The sequence below is a fragment of the Triturus cristatus genome, chromosome 6, assembly GCF_964204655.1.
Source record: "Triturus cristatus chromosome 6, aTriCri1.1, whole genome shotgun sequence".
NCBI lineage: Eukaryota > Metazoa > Chordata > Amphibia > Caudata > Salamandridae > Triturus > Triturus cristatus.
Window position 1 is genome coordinate 1,268,137,882 of NC_140589.1, and position 19,215 is coordinate 1,268,157,096.

General features: G+C 45.0%; 1 protein-coding gene across 1 annotated transcript in view; it reads left to right on the forward strand.

Annotated features, from left to right (window-relative positions):
* The first annotated feature begins 4,030 nt into the window (after positions 1-4,030).
* The window catches only part of TMEM242 (transmembrane protein 242), a 105,700-nt gene continuing 90,515 nt past the window's right edge, over positions 4,031-19,215 (forward strand). The window contains exons 1-2 of the mRNA XM_085612224.1: positions 4,031-4,219; positions 18,527-18,627. Of these exons, the coding sequence (XP_085468350.1) occupies positions 4,132-4,219; positions 18,527-18,627 (189 nt within the window). The 5' untranslated portion in view covers positions 4,031-4,131. The remainder of the gene's footprint in view (positions 4,220-18,526; positions 18,628-19,215) is intronic.

Sequence of the window (19,215 nt, forward strand, 5' to 3'; positions counted from 1 at the left end):
TGTTCTGTCAATGTGTAATCTTACTTTGACCCACTTTAGACATCCCAGTCCTTCAAACAACTGGGGGAACTCTTCCATGATATCTTCCACATGTGACAGGTGTATTTGCCAGGCAAAAAGCACGAGCCCTAGGTCTTCGGCTGTGTGACAACTTATCAAGGTGCCTGCACTCTCATGCATGATGTAGAATCTCATATTCAGTTTAGTGAACCCATGACTCACTTCTACCTCTGCGACTCCTTGAAGCGGTATGGTCGTGGCACCCACATCGTTGTAAATTCTTGCGTTGGTCTTTGTCAGTTGCGGACACGGGTTCAGCCGTCGATACTGCCCTGCATCAAGGATGTTCACTGACGCCCCTGTGTCAATGAGTGCTGTTATGGGCGCACCACTCACATGGAATTTGTACATGGGTGAGGGTCTCTTCTGATTGTGTCACCCTGTGGACAACACAGTAAGTACTTTGCCTTCATCGTCCTCCTCTTCTTCTAGATTGAATCACCATGGCTGCAGCACCTTGCTCTTCCTCTGCTTCCGACACCAGTCTGACTCTGCCGAACTGCACGCTGCTCGAAAGTAATTATCAAACCTCCCAATCCACTTTTGCCACCTTGGCGCTGCCGTGGCTGGGTCAACTAGCAGGCTGAAGGGAACTAGTGCTGCTAGGGCTGACTGAGAGCAGTGTTTATGGGGACTCTCTTGATCTCCATTGTCTTGCACTGACATCTCTGATTGCATGTCTATATACATGTGTCATGTGCGGGGCCTGCACTGGCTGACTACCTCTCTCTTTCTGTGTATTGGTTTAGCTTATTTTCTGTCTTCCTTATTGACAACAGGATTTCCTACTTTGTTATTTTTATTTCTGGTGGTCCTTTTATCTCTATTTTAATATTATTATTATTATTGTTTGCTATCTGTATTTCCCTTTTGTTTGTGGCCCCCCCCTTCTTCACCCTTTTTTTTTTGTTGGTTTAAGCAGTGACCATTTCTCCTAGCTCCATGTGGGGTTAGTTCTCCCCCTCCTTAGCTGCTTTTCCTATGTGGCCTCTTCGCGTTCATTTTCGCTTGATATGTGCTTGCTTCCAAGTCCCTTCACCTTCACTCGGGCCTCCAATACTACCCCGCGCTGACGCTTTGCCTACCATGTTCTGCACTGAGGTGCTTCCCGCTTCTTCCTCTGCCTGCCACGTCACCTCACAGCTTTGTCACAGCTCCATGTGGCCTGCAGGTGTCCCACCACGCTGCCGCTTCACTTCTTCGGCAGCGCTGCGATGTCTGCGCCAGCTGGGCTCACAGTCCGTCGGCACTCTCCGACGCGGCTCCAGCTCTCTGTACCTCACGACCTCCTGGACACGTGCGTATTCTCCGGTGCTGTTCCTTCTCCGCATAGCTTGCTCGACACAGGGTAAGTACCCCCTTGTCGCCAATGTCGTGAATAGCCAACAATGCCAGGCCAATCCTATTATGGACGTAGGACACAGATAGCATCAGACACGTAGAGGGTTATGTGCAGGACCGGACTGGCAACCGAAACCGGCCTTGGCAAAGTTCTCGTCCGGCCCCCCGGGGGTTGGGGGTGCGGCCGAGCTGTTTGCCAGGGCCGGTTTTGGCTGATTTTGTTACAGGGGCCGATATTGCAGCTATGCTGCAAAAACGACCTTGTAACAAAAACGGCCTCCCAGGGGCCCAAAACCGGCCCCCACCATGGCGGCCCACTGGGAAAACGACCGGTGCCCGCTCAAGCCAGTTCGGCCCTGGTTACATGCCAGAATCCCTAGCGATTCCGAGCACCTTTATTTAATACCTCGGTAGCGCGTCCGGCCCCTCGGCTGTGTCTCGATACAAATTATCATACTGGCCAGCCGGCTCACAACACCGGGGTCCAGCATGCCACCTTCGCCCACCACACCTGGTCTTTTACCCTTACAGCCAGTACCAGTTCTAGGATCCCTCCAGGCCAAAGAATGCCACAGGCGAAAGTACCAGCACCCTGAAGGCCTGGCTGAATGAGCCCCAGCTAAGGTGAGAAGATAATGCTCTGTTAATATGCAATATATATTTGTCCAACCCTAATCACTTTAACTTTTCTTAATATTCACTGAAAAAACCATAGGTTTCACACATGTTATAGTTAGCTGGACATTTTACTGATAAAAAACCAATGAAATTCCCCCGTTAGAGTTACTGTAGGCAACTATAACTCACGCGACCGCAATCCTCTGCTGATGCTAATACTGTATTTAGACACTTATTTGCCCATGTCTTCTTCCATTAAATTTTAGCTATACATATATTACAAATATTTTTTTTTCATAAAGACACATATGTCATCAGCAGAGGATTACGGTCGCGTGAGTTATAGTTGCCTACAGTAACTATAACGGGGGCATTTCATTGTTTTTTTATCAGTAAAATGTCCAGCTAACTATAACATGTGTGAAACCTATGGTTTTTTCAGTGAATTTGCAAGGTTTTTTAAATGCTAATTCCTAACTATAACGTGTGTGAAACCTATGGTTTTTTCAGTGAATTTGTACGGTTTTTTAAATGCTAAGTTACTTTACGCCATTTGTGGCGTGCGCGCCCACTTAACGCAGTTCGTTCCGTGCGCGCACGGTGCGCTTCACGCACCGTGCGCCCACAGTGAGCACGCGGTGCGCTTCGCGCACCGCGTGCCCACGTTACGCTAGATGGGCCATGAACGCACGATGCGCTTCGCGCACCGTGCGCACATGGAGGACATATGATGAGCATCGTTGTGACAGGTAAAATATATGTTTTGTTTTGCTGTAATAAGCCATGCACAAATGGTGCTCTTCGGGCACCATTTGCACACGGGGTGGGGAGAATGTGGATATATATTTTTTTTTTTTATTATTTATTACCGTACGCGTACGGTAAGCGTAATCGGCGAAATTTTCGAAAAAATTAAAATTGCCTTTTTTCACTTGGGGGATCGTTGGGGACTCCCTCGACATGGCTAGGTGCTTGGGAGCTGTCTAAACAGCCCCTTTACATGTTTTTGCACTTTGTTTTTCAACCCCCTGTCAGAGTGCGAGAGAGAAAATGGCGGCCGCCGCTTCCTGGTTTCGACCGATTCGAATGTTTACTAAGATCTAACGGCCAATCAGAATCGCGCTCGCGCACGTCACCGTACGCGTACGGTAAGCGCACCGTAAGCGCACCGTAAGCTGGCTCAGATATATATATTGATTTAAAGGCTATTTTCTCAGAATCTACTGAACAGATTTACACCAAACCTACAAAAGGCACTTCCTTGACCTGAGGACTACCTCTCTGCCAAATTTCATTAAATTCTGTTCAGCCGTTCGGGCTGTAGCTCTGTCTAAAGGTCCTATGGAAAAATGCATGGGAAAAACGCGTTTTGGGACCCCCCTTTTATCTCAGCCCCCGCTTGACGAATCCCCCCGAGACTTTCAGGGTAGGAGCGGAGCTCAACGCCCCACCTATTTTGCAAATTTTGCGAGGATTCGTCGACCGGCGCCAAAGTTATTCAAAATAGAATGTTGCGGATTTCCTATGGTAAGAGGGTCCTAACTATAACTATCTACTGGCGACCGCCAGTAGATAATGTAATCTTGAGTGAATTTGCAACTTGTATATCTGTAACTCTCACTATGAGTTACTGTATCTGTAACGCTCACCACGAGACGATATACGTATTGTCACTTACTACAATATTTTTTGAGTATAGACGCACGTGTCTCGTACCTTATATGTAATTCATGTACTCTGAAGTCCTTATATAATGTAACTGGATCTATTGTAAAGTGCTCTGACACCTTCGGGTAAAGCACGCGCTATATAAAAACGCATAATTAAATAAACAAACATCAAAAAACATGGCTTCGCAACAGGGATAGAAAGCCCTAGCAGAGGTTAACGTGAACTAAAGATATCTGCATACAAACTTATACATCGCCGCACCCCTTTATCAGCATAGACGCGCCCCCTTTTCTCTCCTGCTTTGGCACCTGCGCAGTGACAACAGGGGAGGCAGCAAAATAAAGACGCCTGTGCGGGCGCCATATTGGGTGTACTTTTGGAGAGGCGGGTGTTTTACTGGTTGCCTCGCCACTCCCTGCCTTCATGGGCTGAGCAGCTGGTATGGCGTCTGCTGAGTCGCAGGGAGATACAGCAGAGCCCACAACAGTGTACCCCGACAATACCAAGGACAAGCTGCTGATCGTGAAAGGTAAAGAGCACGAGTAAAGGCAAATAGGAGAGAGTAAGGTTGTCAATTGCGCATTGTAATTTCCTGTGTGTACACAGTACGACTTGAGTAGGAAGCGTGCACAGCGGCAACGAACTGCCTACGGCTTACATTTAGTGCTGCGCTTGATGTGCGCTTCCTCTTCCGGATTCACCTGACTCCGTCACCATCAAATACTTAACAAGTTTTGCAGGTATTTTGCAAACTGGGTTTCTTTGCGTTCATCTAAACAGAGGTCGGCGAGGCTCTCTTGTAATTCCCAAAAAGCTAGTTTTTTCCTGAAATTGGACATCGAGTACGAGGTATTTCTGTGGAAGGTTCAAGATAAACGTTACATGTAAGAGCAAGCAATGGCAAAAGCCAATGTGTTCCGGCAATCCGAGAGTTGTTGGCATTGTCAATGTCAGGGGCGGCTGATGACATTTGAAAGTGGTGAGGCGTAAAATTATTGTCATACTGCACCGAGTAAGCGTAGCGAGCCGGAACAACCTATGGAAAGCTCGGGGGTTCTACCCCCGAGATTTTTTTTTTTTTTAAGTGAACAAATGGTGCATTTTCAAGCAAATTTGAGAAAGCAGGAAGGTTAATAAACCAATTGTGAAAGTGCAGTCATTACATTAATAAAGAGATGTCACTAATTCCCCATATGGTAAAAAAATACTAGTTCTACTATATGAGGGGGCCTAAAGAAACCTTTATCAGCAACAAATAGACCACCAGAGACTCAAACTAGCAGCAGTCAGGGACATAGTGAATTCTGGTGATCTTTCACGACTTTTTTAGGTGAGACAGACCTACAACTCTTTTGTACTTTATCACTAGACAACACAATATTCATATTTGCAGTTGTATACAAAAACCGTGCCAGGATTATCGGCACAGCAAGCCAAAATGCATTTTGTTCTTGGCACCTCCCTACCAGCAAAATAGTCACATATACAGCTCCCAGATGCAACGCAGTACCCTTTTGCTATCTGTTAGCACTGTAAGGCACCTGTCTTATCTCATCTTAAGGACGGTCTTTAAGTAAGGCAGGGCCTGCCCTTAAGCAGCAATGGTGGCATTCCGCTCTAACACAATCTAATATATTGCTTTGCCTGCTCATTATATGACTTGAATACATTTCAATGACTGTAAACAAATGTCAATTTCCAGATTACAACATATAAAAGGGCATTCATTGCAAAGAGTATTTTTTTGCATGCGTTAAACGTGGCTGAAAATAATGCTTACTTGACAACTGCTTTTTATTCACTGCACAGTAAAAATAATTCTAGGCCTCATAGCATATGTAGTTTCGCCTTTCTAAAAACATTCTTATCCATCAATGTTATTTATCGCTATCGACTGATTCTAAATACTTTCTTCTCTCTGGTAAGTATGGGAGGCCCAATTCTGACAGCAAGGTCAGCTCTCTGCAGAGGTGACTAAAGATTGTACATTTGTAAATACAGTACCTGGAACAGCTTTTTCCATCTCAGGGTCAGGGTGCGAGGGCTAAATCTTGTCACACGCACCATGCTGGAACTTGGTGATACTCTATCAGAATGTGGCTTCTGAGTCTAAAATGTCTAAAGTGCAGCAGACTCCAAGTTTTAAGCAAAGGCCAAGCCTGCGAGAACCCAGGAGAGCTTTCACTACCTAGGTATTCAGCAGAGGAGCTCCGAAAGCCAAGCACCTTGAGGCACTCAGCTCTAACTAAGCAAGCACTATACAAGAGTAATTTGCTGCCCAAAATAAAAATCCAAAAATGCAAAATCCTGGGCACAGCTAAAACTCTAATGGAGTGAAAGATTCAGTAAAAGATGTGAAATAAAAACGGGAACTAAATCACTGCCATGGGTCACCTGGATACTTATTACATTTATTATTGTTCACAAATTGTCAGTGTTTTTCACAGGGACCCGTTCTAAAATGCTACCGGCCCATTCAATGCCCGGCAGTGTTACTCACCAGAAAACGTTAAAATAGAATATGCTGAAACAAGGCACCGTGATGTGTTATCGATACAGCAGTGATGGTAGGTTGTGCGAATTTTGCCATACACCGTTATTTGCATTGAAATATGAAGCATACCATGTAGTTTTATTACAATCAGCGCCACTAGAATTATGCAAATTTGTACCCACTGTGATTTTCGCATAATAATTATATATTTGCCACAAGCGCATAGAAATGTGTTTCTAGTTCAAATGGTTCAAAAGTTACAAACAATACAGAAACGCGAGTTACCGCTCCGGGTAAGGCCCTTTGCCTGCGGCTCTGAAAGTGACAGCATGTAGGAAAAGGGACGGTCAGCAAGCACTATGTGAGCTCACACTCACTGCCTTTAAGAGCAAGCACTTACGTGATGGAAGTGCATCCGTAAAGGCAGCATGTGTCATCAGGGCCGAAATGTTCTGCGCAAGTTCGTAAAACACACAAATGTACATGAACTGAAAGGGTGGTGTCCGGTTTGTTGCTGCGTGTATTTAAAGTATGCAATTTAAATAAGTGCACAATTCTTTGCTGTCTTGCCTATTTAAAGCAGGCGCTTTAAATTACAGCAGCAGAAAGAAGACCCTTTGGGTTCATTTACATATGTGTTTTATGAACCAGCACAGACCCAGACAGAAGTGCGTCCTGGAGGCCGGTGTCACAGTGTGCAGTCACGGTGGCCTTAAGGTGGTCGCCACAATTTGCCCCACCACCAGTAAACGCATTCCTCGTTGCCCGGGAAAGGTCGAGCGTAGAAATACTCTGCATTCCTGCGGCAGGTCTGTTCACATGTCCGGGTCTGCGTTTACTGCCCCTGGACCGAGGCGTGGCATCATGGTCAACGAGATTAAAGGGGGGGGGGTGAGGGAGTCTGAAATATCCCAACAAGCAACAGAGCGTACCCCACAAACGGGCATAAAGGAAGGCCCTGATAATGGAGGCGGTGACACTGAGGACCACTTGTACAGATAGCAGAGAGAAGTGCTAGGTGGGCAGGAAGAATGGCACACAGAAAGACCGTACACGTATTTCAGCTGCTACTACTTCACGCCTTCTAAAGGTTGCTAATCTGATAAAAGTAAACCAACCAACCTGCTGTGCGCTCGTTTGAAACCACGGCTGCAGGCGGCGGCGTCTTTCTTTTTCCAGCAACCGTGTCCCGGAAATAGGAGCTGCCAAGTTGCGTAGCCACTCCCCTAAGGTCGCCTCGGCCATACCCAATTAGGAAGCCTAATTAACGGAGGCGAAAGGAGTGCTGAAACTGTTACCACCCCCTGCACTGTGCGTCAGCCCTGCCCCTTCCCATTATCCTGAATGGCACTCCACTGATCGCGCCCTGGGCCAATTCCTTAGCGCCCCATTTGAAATACATGCACTGCCGCTTTATGCAGCTACTCCCTCAAGGCTGATGTCACCAGCCTCCTCGCTTGCCTCGAGGGCGAGGACTATTCCTCGCCCTGCTTTGCATATGCGCAGAGGAAGACTCTTCGAGATCGAGACAAGCACAAAAAAAAGATTTTACATGGTTTCACTGAAACTATGTAAAATCTTTTTTTTGTTTCGTAGCAGTGAGCACTTCTTTTCCATGGTGTTCATTCTCTAATCTCTCCCTTTAGTTTTCCCAGATGCTGGTAGGTACACCCCTTAATACCAGCCGCCACTGGTCAATGTTATTGTATTTTAGCCATGTGTTCTGCAGTGGCATAACCTGTTGGCTTTGATTGCAAAGACGAGTATAAAAGCTTTAACAGGATGTCTAAAACAGGCAGCTCGCAAGACAAACTTAACATGTGCTCTTCTCACAGTCCAGATAGAGGAGGCAACATGATGTTATCTGTTCTTCACTGAGTGTGCTCCGCTGCACTACGCCTTGAAACAATTCACGATTGTAACTGCATTTATTTAGTGCTTTCTACCACAGATGAGGTGTTGAAGCACTTTATACTGCAAGAAGTACTCTGCTTCAGATCCCCAAGGTTAGTGTTTAATCCAGTGTTTATTAGTTAATATTGGTTATTGAAATTAGTATTATTCCAGCAAAGAAACTTCTCCATGCATTTATTCCAATTTCTTTGTGCCAAGTACAGGATTAACAAATGGTTCCTGTGACAATTAAGAGTAGCAAGATAGAGTACTTTACGTAGACCAACAAATTACGTGCATACATTGAAACAAAGCACAGTGAATTTTTACAACTATCATTCCATATGTATTGTACCATGCAGTATTTGTTTGTTCGGAGCTTGTGAGGATCCCAGTAGGGTTCCAACTCGTAGGGTAATTGATTTGAGTGATGCTTGATGTAACAGTAGCATGTAGTGGGGGTTACTGGAATAGGGGATGCAGCTATGCATCAAATTTGAGTGTGCATAGAGGTGGCTTTTAGAAGGCGTATAAAGATGAATAGTATACCCTACTATGGGTTTAAAATGTAAGAAGGGGACCTGCTGTGTCATCAGCCCTCCGAGGAAGTGAGCCCAAACCAGTTTATTGAGAGCAATTGTGCTCACCCATACAGACCACATGTTCTGGAGATGTGGCTCTGTGGAGAAAACCAAAAAGGTGCCAAAACCATAAATAAAATAAACATTGGCTTAGACATAGTGGAAAATTAGACCACAACCTGCATCAAGTCCTAACAGGCCATTGGAAAAAAAGAGTAACTGAAGATCATGAATTAGCCACGGCACAATAGAGCTACAAGAGGAAAAAAGTTGTTCAGGTGGAATGAGCACATGCATTTTTTCTGTGTGATTCTGTTTATCTCTGTAGCATTAGAAAGTAAAAGAAACACAGCACACTCCCATACACAATTCTTTGAAAGCTGCTCTTGTCTAAAAGCTTGCACGTTCATTAGGCTGAAAACAATTCAAACACTGTCACCTTCTGAACATTGCTCCTCAATGTTACGGACAACATCTTGCACAAAGTGAGGACATCCCCAAAGGAAAAAAAGCAATGACATAACAATTGAGCCACTCCGAAACCATTCTCAGCTGGCTGAGTCACACACAGAAATAAGTACTGAGCAGCCTGCGACAGAGGCGCATCATAGAACAATCACTGCCTGCAGACACGGAGAGAAGAGTCACTGTGCAGTTAACTCACGAGCGCAGACTGCAGTTTTAGACGCCAAACTGACGGTAGTGTTTGTGTGTGGGATGTGTCTGCAGCAGTCACATATGGATAGCACCATGCAAGAATGTGTCTCTGAAAGCGCTCGGCTCCAAACAATACTGTGAAGCAAAGAAAAGGTGGCATGGCGCCTGAGTTTAGACAAAAAGGAAGGCACGTGACAATATTAGTGCACTCTAATGTATCTCCCCACAATAGTGCACGCGGCAGCGAGTGCTGGAGACTAGTGTCTGGGGAGCTGCCGATCTCTTGCAAAAGAAATATGGATGGCTGGCGACATAAGTATGCCATACTTGTCTCAGAATGCAATTTTATCAGGCAGAAAGTGACTGCGGCAAACCCTGTGAGCAAGATTGAATAACAGGCACTTTGAAATGCCTGTGAAACACGAGCATTGAAATATTTTTCCAATGTAGAATTAAAATGTCTTTCTAAAAAGGCATGGTAACCAGACAAATAGATGTTTATTGTTTATGTTAAGCATTGCATGTTGGTAAAATTATTGTTTTGGGTTCTTTAGAAACAGCTGGATAAAACCAGATTATCGCAACCAAGCAACAACGGGTTATTAAGTAAACATGCGCCCTCAAACTGCGTCTAACATCTGAACTCTGTCTTTGATTGCACAGCCAGTTTGATGAAATAAGAACAATATTTACATGCTTCTTTACAGAAACGAATCCGTCAGTGAAAACACCAGTGCTTGTGTAAAGTGCTCGTCAACAAGGAAAAAAGTAGTTCCTAAAATAGTACCTAAAATGGGGGCAGTGGTTGGATAGTAATAATTGGTCCATGTTCTCTGGTAGGGCTAAAGCCGGGAAGAGGCAGAAGGAATATAAAGGTGACCTTGGAGCCAGCAAATGGGTAGCCAATGGGCGGGCTGAAGCCCACAAAGTATATACAGCATGTCTCGGAGAGACAGCGCAAGTGCTGTCTAGCCGAGACCTAATACAATCCTTGGGGAGAGACTAACCGGTTGAAAGTGGTACTAAACCGCCACTCTCCAGGAAAAATAAATTGGACTATGCATTTTAGCATGGAATTGAAACCCACACGGCTCAGGTGGCCACATTTTTAATTTTCTGAATCTGGAGTAGTGTTTAATGATCTTCACCAATATGGAAGTTAATTACCATTGAGATTCGAATTGATGGCATTTTCACAAACACTGTACATACTTTGGGATATGAACCTTTTAATTTGCACCTTTGGTAGGTTTTGGTAATGTGATCAAAACTCCTTTCGTAAAACACTTTGCAAAATGTTCATGTTGCTAGGCAATCTCACTAGTTGATACTGAGTTGCTTTGTAGGATCAGCACCAGTTGATAACCTAAAACTATGCCTCGTAGAAAAGCAGGTGTTATGCATGGTCATCCATGTCAAGAAAACAATTCTCTTCAGTGGCGGAGTTAATAGGGGAGTGAAGGGGCCATGCTGTCCTTTAACTTGCTCATTTGTTCCAGGGCACCCCTTGCCTGGTGCCCTATACCATCAGGATACTTGCATGCATTTTACAATCGAAATGCAAGTGCTTAATTTGCTTAAGCAAAAGACACACAATTGATGGACAGAATGCAGAACAAATCAAAACATTCACCCCCAGTCAAAAGATCTGGATTAAGTCCATCATTCGTTTGCTCACCATGCCACCCCCGTTTAGACCTGGCCATATGCAAATCAGTTCTTCACCCTGTGCCTCATGGGAACAGTACAGCCCGAACTGCTAAGCCATGTCCTCCCTGGACCGGAAACAAGCATCTTAGGACCGGTTTCGTGGTTTCACCCCTCTTCAGCCAGGATAGCTTGAATCCAGTGGCACAGTGAGCCTGGGACCCACGTCTGGGCATACCCGGCGCACTTAGGGCGAGGAAGCAAAAGACACACAATTGATCGACGGAATGCAGAACAAATCAAAACATTCACCCCCAGTCAAGAAATCTGGTATAAATCCATCATTCTATTGCTCACCATGAGGCACAGGGTCAAGACTGCTTTGGATATGGCTGGGTCTAAACTGGGGTGGCATGGTGAGCAAAAGAACGATGGATTCAACCCAGATCTCTTGACTGGGGGTGAATGTATGATTTATTCAGCTTTCTGTCCATCATTTGTTTGCGTAGTAATTTGCTTAAGCACCACACCGAGTGGCAACATTTTTCAAATGAATTATTTGCATTTTAACCCCTTCAGCGCTGCGCGGATTCCCGCGCAGTGCTGAAGGATCTGAGCGCGGGCGGGGCCATGACGGAACGGTTCCGTCATAAGCACAGCTGTTCTGCTTGGGTCTTCGGATCAGATAGAACCCGCTCAGCAGAGCCTCTCTAACCCAAACCAGAACGTTACCCCCTCCCTAGGGCCTATTTACACCTAAATAACCACATATATGTACCACCTAAGGACAGGGAATTCCTACTATATATACCAAGACCTACAAGTCACAGCCTCGCGGTCCCAAACGGACCCAGGACTTCCTGCCCAGACGGCAGCCACAGACTTCCTGCCCAGACGGCAGTCACAGCCTCGCGGTCCCAAATGGACCCAGGACTTCCTGCCCAGACGACAGCCACAGCCTCGCGGTCCCAAACGGACCCAGGACTTCCTGCCCAGACGACAGCCACAGCCTCGCGGTCCCAAACGGACCCAGGACTTCCTGCCCAGACGGCAGCCACAGCCTCGCGGTCCCAAACGGACCCAGGACTTCCTGCCCAGACGGCAGCCTTGGCACAGCCTCGCGGTCCCAAACGGACCCAGGACTTCCTGCCCAGACGGCAGCCACAGACTTCGTGCCCAGACGGCAGTCACAGCCTCGCGGTCCCAAACGGACCCAGGACTTCCTGCCCAGACGGCAGCCTTAGCACGAGTTCATCCTATAATTACCACGAACTATATATCAGATCACACAGAGACAGCTAGTTGAGCACAACTTGTTCCCTAGTTCGAAGGGCTCCTTTCTCCCTTACTCAGTTACCACCTACCTGATCAGGATTAACATCTGTTCATGTCAAGTCACAGCTGACTAGAAGAATAGGTTACCCTCTTACACAAGAACACGTAGCACATATTGCTTTACTACAAACTGAATACTTTATTTAGTTATTACATGCACACTCACGGAACATAATACATATCACATAACCTGCAAAGAAAAGTGAAAGATTAAGTTGTACACTCTAATAGTAAGGGGTTGACATCACCTTGGTCGTATGTAGCCTGCACTCAATGGTCATCTAGGTTCCCTTCTCGTCTGCGCCTCGGCTTCGCCTGGAAGTCACACCTCCGCAATCACGGGTTTACTCCCGTCTCCCTCTCCGAGTCACTGGGACCTCCTCCTCATCGGCTACTCTCTTCTCTTTGGAATATCTATTTCTCTGTTTTTCTCCACCTCCAAGTTTGTCATCTGTCTTCCCTGGAATAAGTAGCAGCTTTACTACTAACGGCCAGGTGCCGCCTATGGACTAGAAGCAAGTGCCAGTATCTGCCTCAAACTTTCACTAATATAGACGTGTATTTCCTCATGGAAAATTCCAGCCCGTAACCTGCCGCCCACCAAATTCTTGTACCTCCCCGTGCCAAGGACACGTTCCCAGCCGGCCGGCCTGATGTAGTGTCTTCGGCATGAAGAAAAATACAATCCTTCGATAAGGGCCGGCCTGAACCGGTTCTCTCCAAGCGAATAACACCTCATAACTAAAACATAACTCTTGACCTAGAAGAATCCCAAGCTGCCGGAGCAGAAAGAAAGATGGAGTCTCTCCCGTTTGAGGCCTACCAGGCCTGCATTCAGCACGGCTCCATGAAATACCCTCACTACAGGACAGGTTATCCCTAATACTAACGAATCTATCCCCTAGGCTATATGTGCCAGCCCTGATCTATGGGGAAGAGCACAGAATCATGTCGAAGTGCCTAGTAAATAGGCTCCATTCACTACTCTAACCCTTAGACTTGAATGGAAAGAGACTGAAGTCACCTAAATCACCCTTCAACACGATAAGACCGGAAAAATCGAGCAGTACAACAGCCCAACCGACGTGCATGACGGAACCGTTCCGTCACAAGCGTCGAAGGGGTTAAAAGAAAAGTGCATCACCATTCTTGTTGCCTGACTTGATTGAAGGGGCCGAGGCAAGAAAACAAAACAAGGGGGCAGATTTATCAAGACTTGGCATCACCACAAAATAACACAAGATGACACAAAGCCACACAACGTGTTGACTAGGGAGATTAACTTGGCCAGTTGATTTTCAAAATTCTCAAAACTATGAGCTATGTAGCACTGCGACTTAGAGTCCATTTGTCCCCCCCCCTGTGAGCTCCAAGACTCAAGAGCTGAACACTCCCATCAATGGAGAGTGTGTCTACCGCACTCTGCCCTGGCCATGGGAGACAGTGATTATGGTCAGGAGAGACATGTTTTTCTGTTCTGCATAGTGGTTTCATCCCCATGCACATTTCTTTCCAGACCTTCCTTAACTGGAGTCCTTTACCTCCATCATGGATGGAACATGCATGCAGGATTCCTCCACACACATTTACGTATGGTTATGATCAAGTGTGAGGGGTTTAGGTATGCTAAACCATGTGCAATATGGAGTCCGTTACTCTTCTCATGCGTGTCCTTTGAAATGGGGACCGGCTTTGTGCACTGCTGCCTAGAGTCTGTGTTTTGCATTCTTTCCCCCTGTCCGTGCGCATTGTTCCAGTTGGCTGGAAAGAGAACTCGTCACCTTTTTAAATTACCTTGATGTATCTGCCAGAGTGACACAATACCCTTCTCATCTTCCCACCTCACTTTGTATACTTTTAGTTCTTGCCTCGTGTCTGAGACTGATACACATTCTATTGACCATTTCAAATGAGGACTAGGCTAATAAGACTTAAGTAACTTTACCCTGACACTGGACTCTGTCAACTGTCCCCTAAAGTAATTTTGGCTGTTATCTTGAGCTAAATGCACATGTCACTCTCCAGTCATAGAGGTACACTGGCAGTTCTGAGGGTCTGTATAGGTTTCATAGCAAGTGCTCAAAACCATATCTGTGCTTATCGAAACTCTCACCCGTATATGTATTCACATGCAATCAAAATTGCCTTCATTTTATTTGCTCTGAAGAATATTTTGCAAACCCTTTTCTAAGTTGTTTGCATTGCTGCAGTTTGAGATACTGCCTGCAGCCCTATACCACATACTCAGATGGTATTGTGGCCCTGGCAGCTGGCCCATGAAGCTTTGTGAACATTGTGGTGTAATCAAAGTCTGGAAGCTGTGGAGTATATAATAGGTAGGATTATTGGATCATAGTTACAAGTAAGTAAGATGATAGTTAAGACCCTCCAGGAGCAGCACCATGCCGCTCAGCCCATAGCCAACTGACACTCTTCCACCAACACCCTACATTCCAAATCACCGCACACTCTGGCTGAGCATCAGGGGCATAGACTGGGGAGGATGCATAGCAACCAAAGCAAGTCACACCCCTCTAATGAAACAAAACGATCAACAAGTCCCACAAATTAAAAGGAGAAAAGATGCCACCATGCAAAGGTGCATATAACTCAAAAACTGGGAAAACTACCCATTCCTCACACACAACATGCACACTGGACCAACCTGTATCCTTCATAACACAACACTGGGACAGGTAGCGTTGGGCTAAAAATTACCCTTCACAACAATATAACTACACACCCACTCCTCCTGCATCACGGACAGGACCTGAGAAGGGTGGTCACACTTCACAACAATGCAACTACACACCCACTCCTCCATAACAGGACATGGGACAGGTGGTGCAATGGACTAAAACAATGCCCCTTCACTCTTAACCCCTTAGGAAGGGTGGTAACTTTGTGCTAAACAGAATGCCCCTTCACCCATAACCCCTTAGGAAGGCTGGAACCTTGAACACGGAACCTCTGCAAAAAGGGCGTCATTAAACCCATTACATTCCCCTCATACTGGGAATTTCAGAGAGGTGCAGCAAAAGGTATCTTTCAATCCATGTGTGTATCTCACACAAGGGTTCAAAGGGAAGTGTATGCTACTAGATAGACCGATTAGTCCTATACAGCTTCCAGGAATTATTATGCTCACACAGAGTATAGAGTAGCGCAAAAAGAACAAAAGAAATGGGAACAGAAGGTGGGGGCACTCCAGGTGTTTGGACCAGAACCCTCACTCACACGAGGTTGACATGTTTCATCATTGGGTTCCTCCACATACTGGGACCGCAAGGTTCCCAGTGTGGGCTACAAGTTTCCCGCAGGGAAGGAGCAGGAGTGTTTTTAATAGCACGTCTTTATGTTAATCCCTCTAGGGTAAGAGTGAGCGGCAGAGTGTAACAGAAAAGTGGCTTAAAACTATCTCAATGAGGACAAAAAAACTTTAGTCCCATCTCCTAATGGATAGAGGTTAAAAGCATAGTGAGACAGGGTTATGGATATTCACCCTGTATACAGTCAACATGTTTCTGCTATATATGACTTAGATGTTCCAGATTTTCTTCAGGGCCATAATGTAGTGTCGCTTTGCTACATAAACGTGTGTAAATTATAATACAAATATATCCAAAATATACTCCAGCCTATATCCTACCCAACAGTGCACAGCGGCAATGAGTTGATGAGTGGGTCAGATGGCCCCAAGGACAATGTTTAAGGTCCAACTCTGCCTTCTGCCTAGTCTCTTCACACGTAGAGCTCTCTTAAGTTTGGGGATCAGGGATCTGTGCAGACTCTGGCCGTCTGTACTGGATTCAATAGTACTGGAATCATTTGTCCAGATGGAAATCGCACATGGAGAACAAGCGCACAGCTTGCACTGAATAAGGATCATATCTGAATAATTACATTCAGGCTCTGTCCAAGAGCTGGATGAGTTTACCACCTTCAATGGCTGTCTATATGCTTTGCTGCCAGTCCCGAAGAAGACCCTCTGTGATGTTTTTCTAATAACACATACTTCCTCGGTCGAAAGGTCAACGTACAGCTGTCACATCTTTAGTCACTCCCCCCCCCCCCACCCCCCCTTCCCCCTGTCCCCCTATCTAAAACAATTGTGAAAGCAGTATAGGGTGGGAGTTAAACCACATTGAAATCTAAAAAAGACTGATCACCATGATTTTCGAGAAACTTTTTTATGTTGTTATGAAATAGGATCATTTTGCACGTTTGTCACTATGTCGCACATATTTGTTTGGTTTGTCTAAAAAAAAAAAGTACTTTTCAATGTTTGTTGTTATGAATTTGTTTGTATAGCAGCCATATTTATGGCAAGAAGTTCACATAATATATATATATATGTTGGTACAAGTATGTTGTGAGGTGTATCTTTGATTCATTTTTGATGAAATTGAATACAAATTACTATTGTTACGAAGTAATTGTGAAACCCGACAGAACCAATTGTAGCACGAATCTACTGTACCCAGGTTTTGAGGGACACAGGGTTGGCCCAGTTATGTAATGGTACATTTTCTATGCATCAGATGTGTGTGGTGTTTTTACATCTTGCATATGGATCTGTTACATTCCTTATTAATGTGTTATTTCATGTCCATCTTGCATTTGTTATCCATGCATTACCTTTATGTGGTATGCCCATGTTACATCCATTGATGTTTTCTTTTATTTTTCTGAAGGGGGAAGATGTGTTGTATCTTGTGTGCTGCAATACATTCTTCCCCAGTGCTCTGTTTCTTGCTGCTCAGCCAGGGTAAGTGTGATGTGTTCCTGGTTGGGTGAGAGGGGGCTGAGCAGCAGGGAGGCTGCTCCTGGTGGAGCGTACTTTCCATCTTACCAGTTATTTGGAACCAACTGTGAATTAATAAACCTTTCTCATAACCTACTTTACTGCCTACGGGATTATCTACATGCAAGGATGTTACTTCCATTACAACACATTGCCATAGAATATAGTTTGGGCTGGACTGTTTCCATGAGGAGCAGGGTCGAGACTGGGGTGGCGTAGTGGGCAAAAGAATATGGATTTAACCCAGATCTCTTGACTGGTGATTTACTCAGCATTCTGTCCATCATTTGTTGCTTTATCGCATAGAATAACATTGGCCACAGACTCCATGTTTAACCTGTTTATAGCGCTTATCACTTAAGTACTATAATAGTTTTGAGATTGGCCAGAGAGCGCTAGAGACACTTTTTTTTTTTTTTTTTGTTCTAGACCCTGTTTAGGTTTAAGTAAAGCAGTGACTTGACAATCATTTGTTTGTAAAGTGATTGTTTTACTATCTTGTTGATCTCTAACCTCCAACTCCTGGAGTAAATATTCGAAAAAGGCAGCTGGGTTATAGAGGATTGCACTGCCAGGACTAGTCACAAAGGTAACAAGATATTGCCCACCTCAGATGGTCAGCTGCCACTTGACCACAAAATTCAACATTCATTCAAAAGGGTATGAGAGGCAATATATATTCAAGGTAAATCATAAAGTATGTACAGAAAGCGAAAAAAGGAATTCCACGTTGTTGTTTATGGACCTTTATTATAGATGTACTCGGTTTTCGTAAGTAGACAGCCAACGTGTTTCGCCCAGACATGGGCTTCTTCAGGGCGATAGCAAAAAGTAGTAAGTTCGCCAGGTGGGTAAAATCGGGGCTGCATTTTATTCAAGTGTGTGTCGTGTCGGGACATTGGATGTGTGAGGAATTAACCTCTTGGGTTAGGAGCAATAGTAGTCCAATAGATGAGAGGCCCCGTGTACGGGCCGTATCCGGTGCCGTCTCGTCCTGGCGGGAGAAAGTACTTTCTGTCGCCAGGACGTGATGGCACCAGATACGGCCCGTACATGGAGCTCTTCACTCAAATACTCATTGCCTCTACTACAGATCAGCTCAACAAAGGCGGAGACTTGAGGCCTCTCATCTATTGGACTACTATTGCTCCTAACCTAAGAGGTTAATTCCTCACACATCCAATGTCCCGACGCGGACTTGAATAAAATGCGGACCTGATTTTACTCAAACCTCTATTTGATATCAGGGACCAGGTCTTTAATATAATTTTTATTTACTTATCGTAACTTATAGTAAAAAAATATTTCAAGTAGAACAAAGTTCAGGAATGTATTTATTTTTTCTCTCGCTGTACTATATTCTAGAGTGTTCTCCAGCCAGTATGAAATGTATTTACATCCAAATTTCTTTTGAATGCTTTTCAGGTGGAATTTTCCTTGCTAGTGCGGCCGTGGTTGGAATGGTGGTGGGCTTCGGTGCAACTCTCTCTCTTGCAAAAAGGAAAAGCCCCAGTTGGTTCAACAAGGTCTGTTTTATGCTAATAGTACCGTGCATTCCCTCAGATCTTTCTCCACTGCATCCGCTCTGTCTTCAGTGATTCCCACAAAATTAAAGAAGGTCAACATTGGATGTGTTACACAGAAGAGTTCTGGGGGTGGTACATCATTACAGATATTTTCGAATCTGGTGCACAAATGAAAACCTAGATTTTACCAGCAGTTAAAAACAGACTTCAGATTTTCGTTACTGGCCTGCAACCCAGATATATTCTAAATCACATATAAAGGAAAAATATCCACAGGGGGGTTGTTTGTGATTTGCACAGATACTAATATTTGCACAAATTAAATTTTGTCTGACTCATAGGTGGTGATACACTATTTGTTTGACCAATATAAACTGCAGGACCATAGAGAGGCAACCATTGGCAAACCATAGTGGCAACCTTTCCTGATGCTAATTGGTTGGTCAGTGCATAATTGCTTGCTTTTTTGTGTAAAATATATAGTGACATTTCGGTTCTGACTCACTCCATTCCTCCCATACATACGAACCTCTGAGGGAGTTGAGCTGCCATTTTATTTTTATTAATACCCTTTGTGTCTTTCCAGTT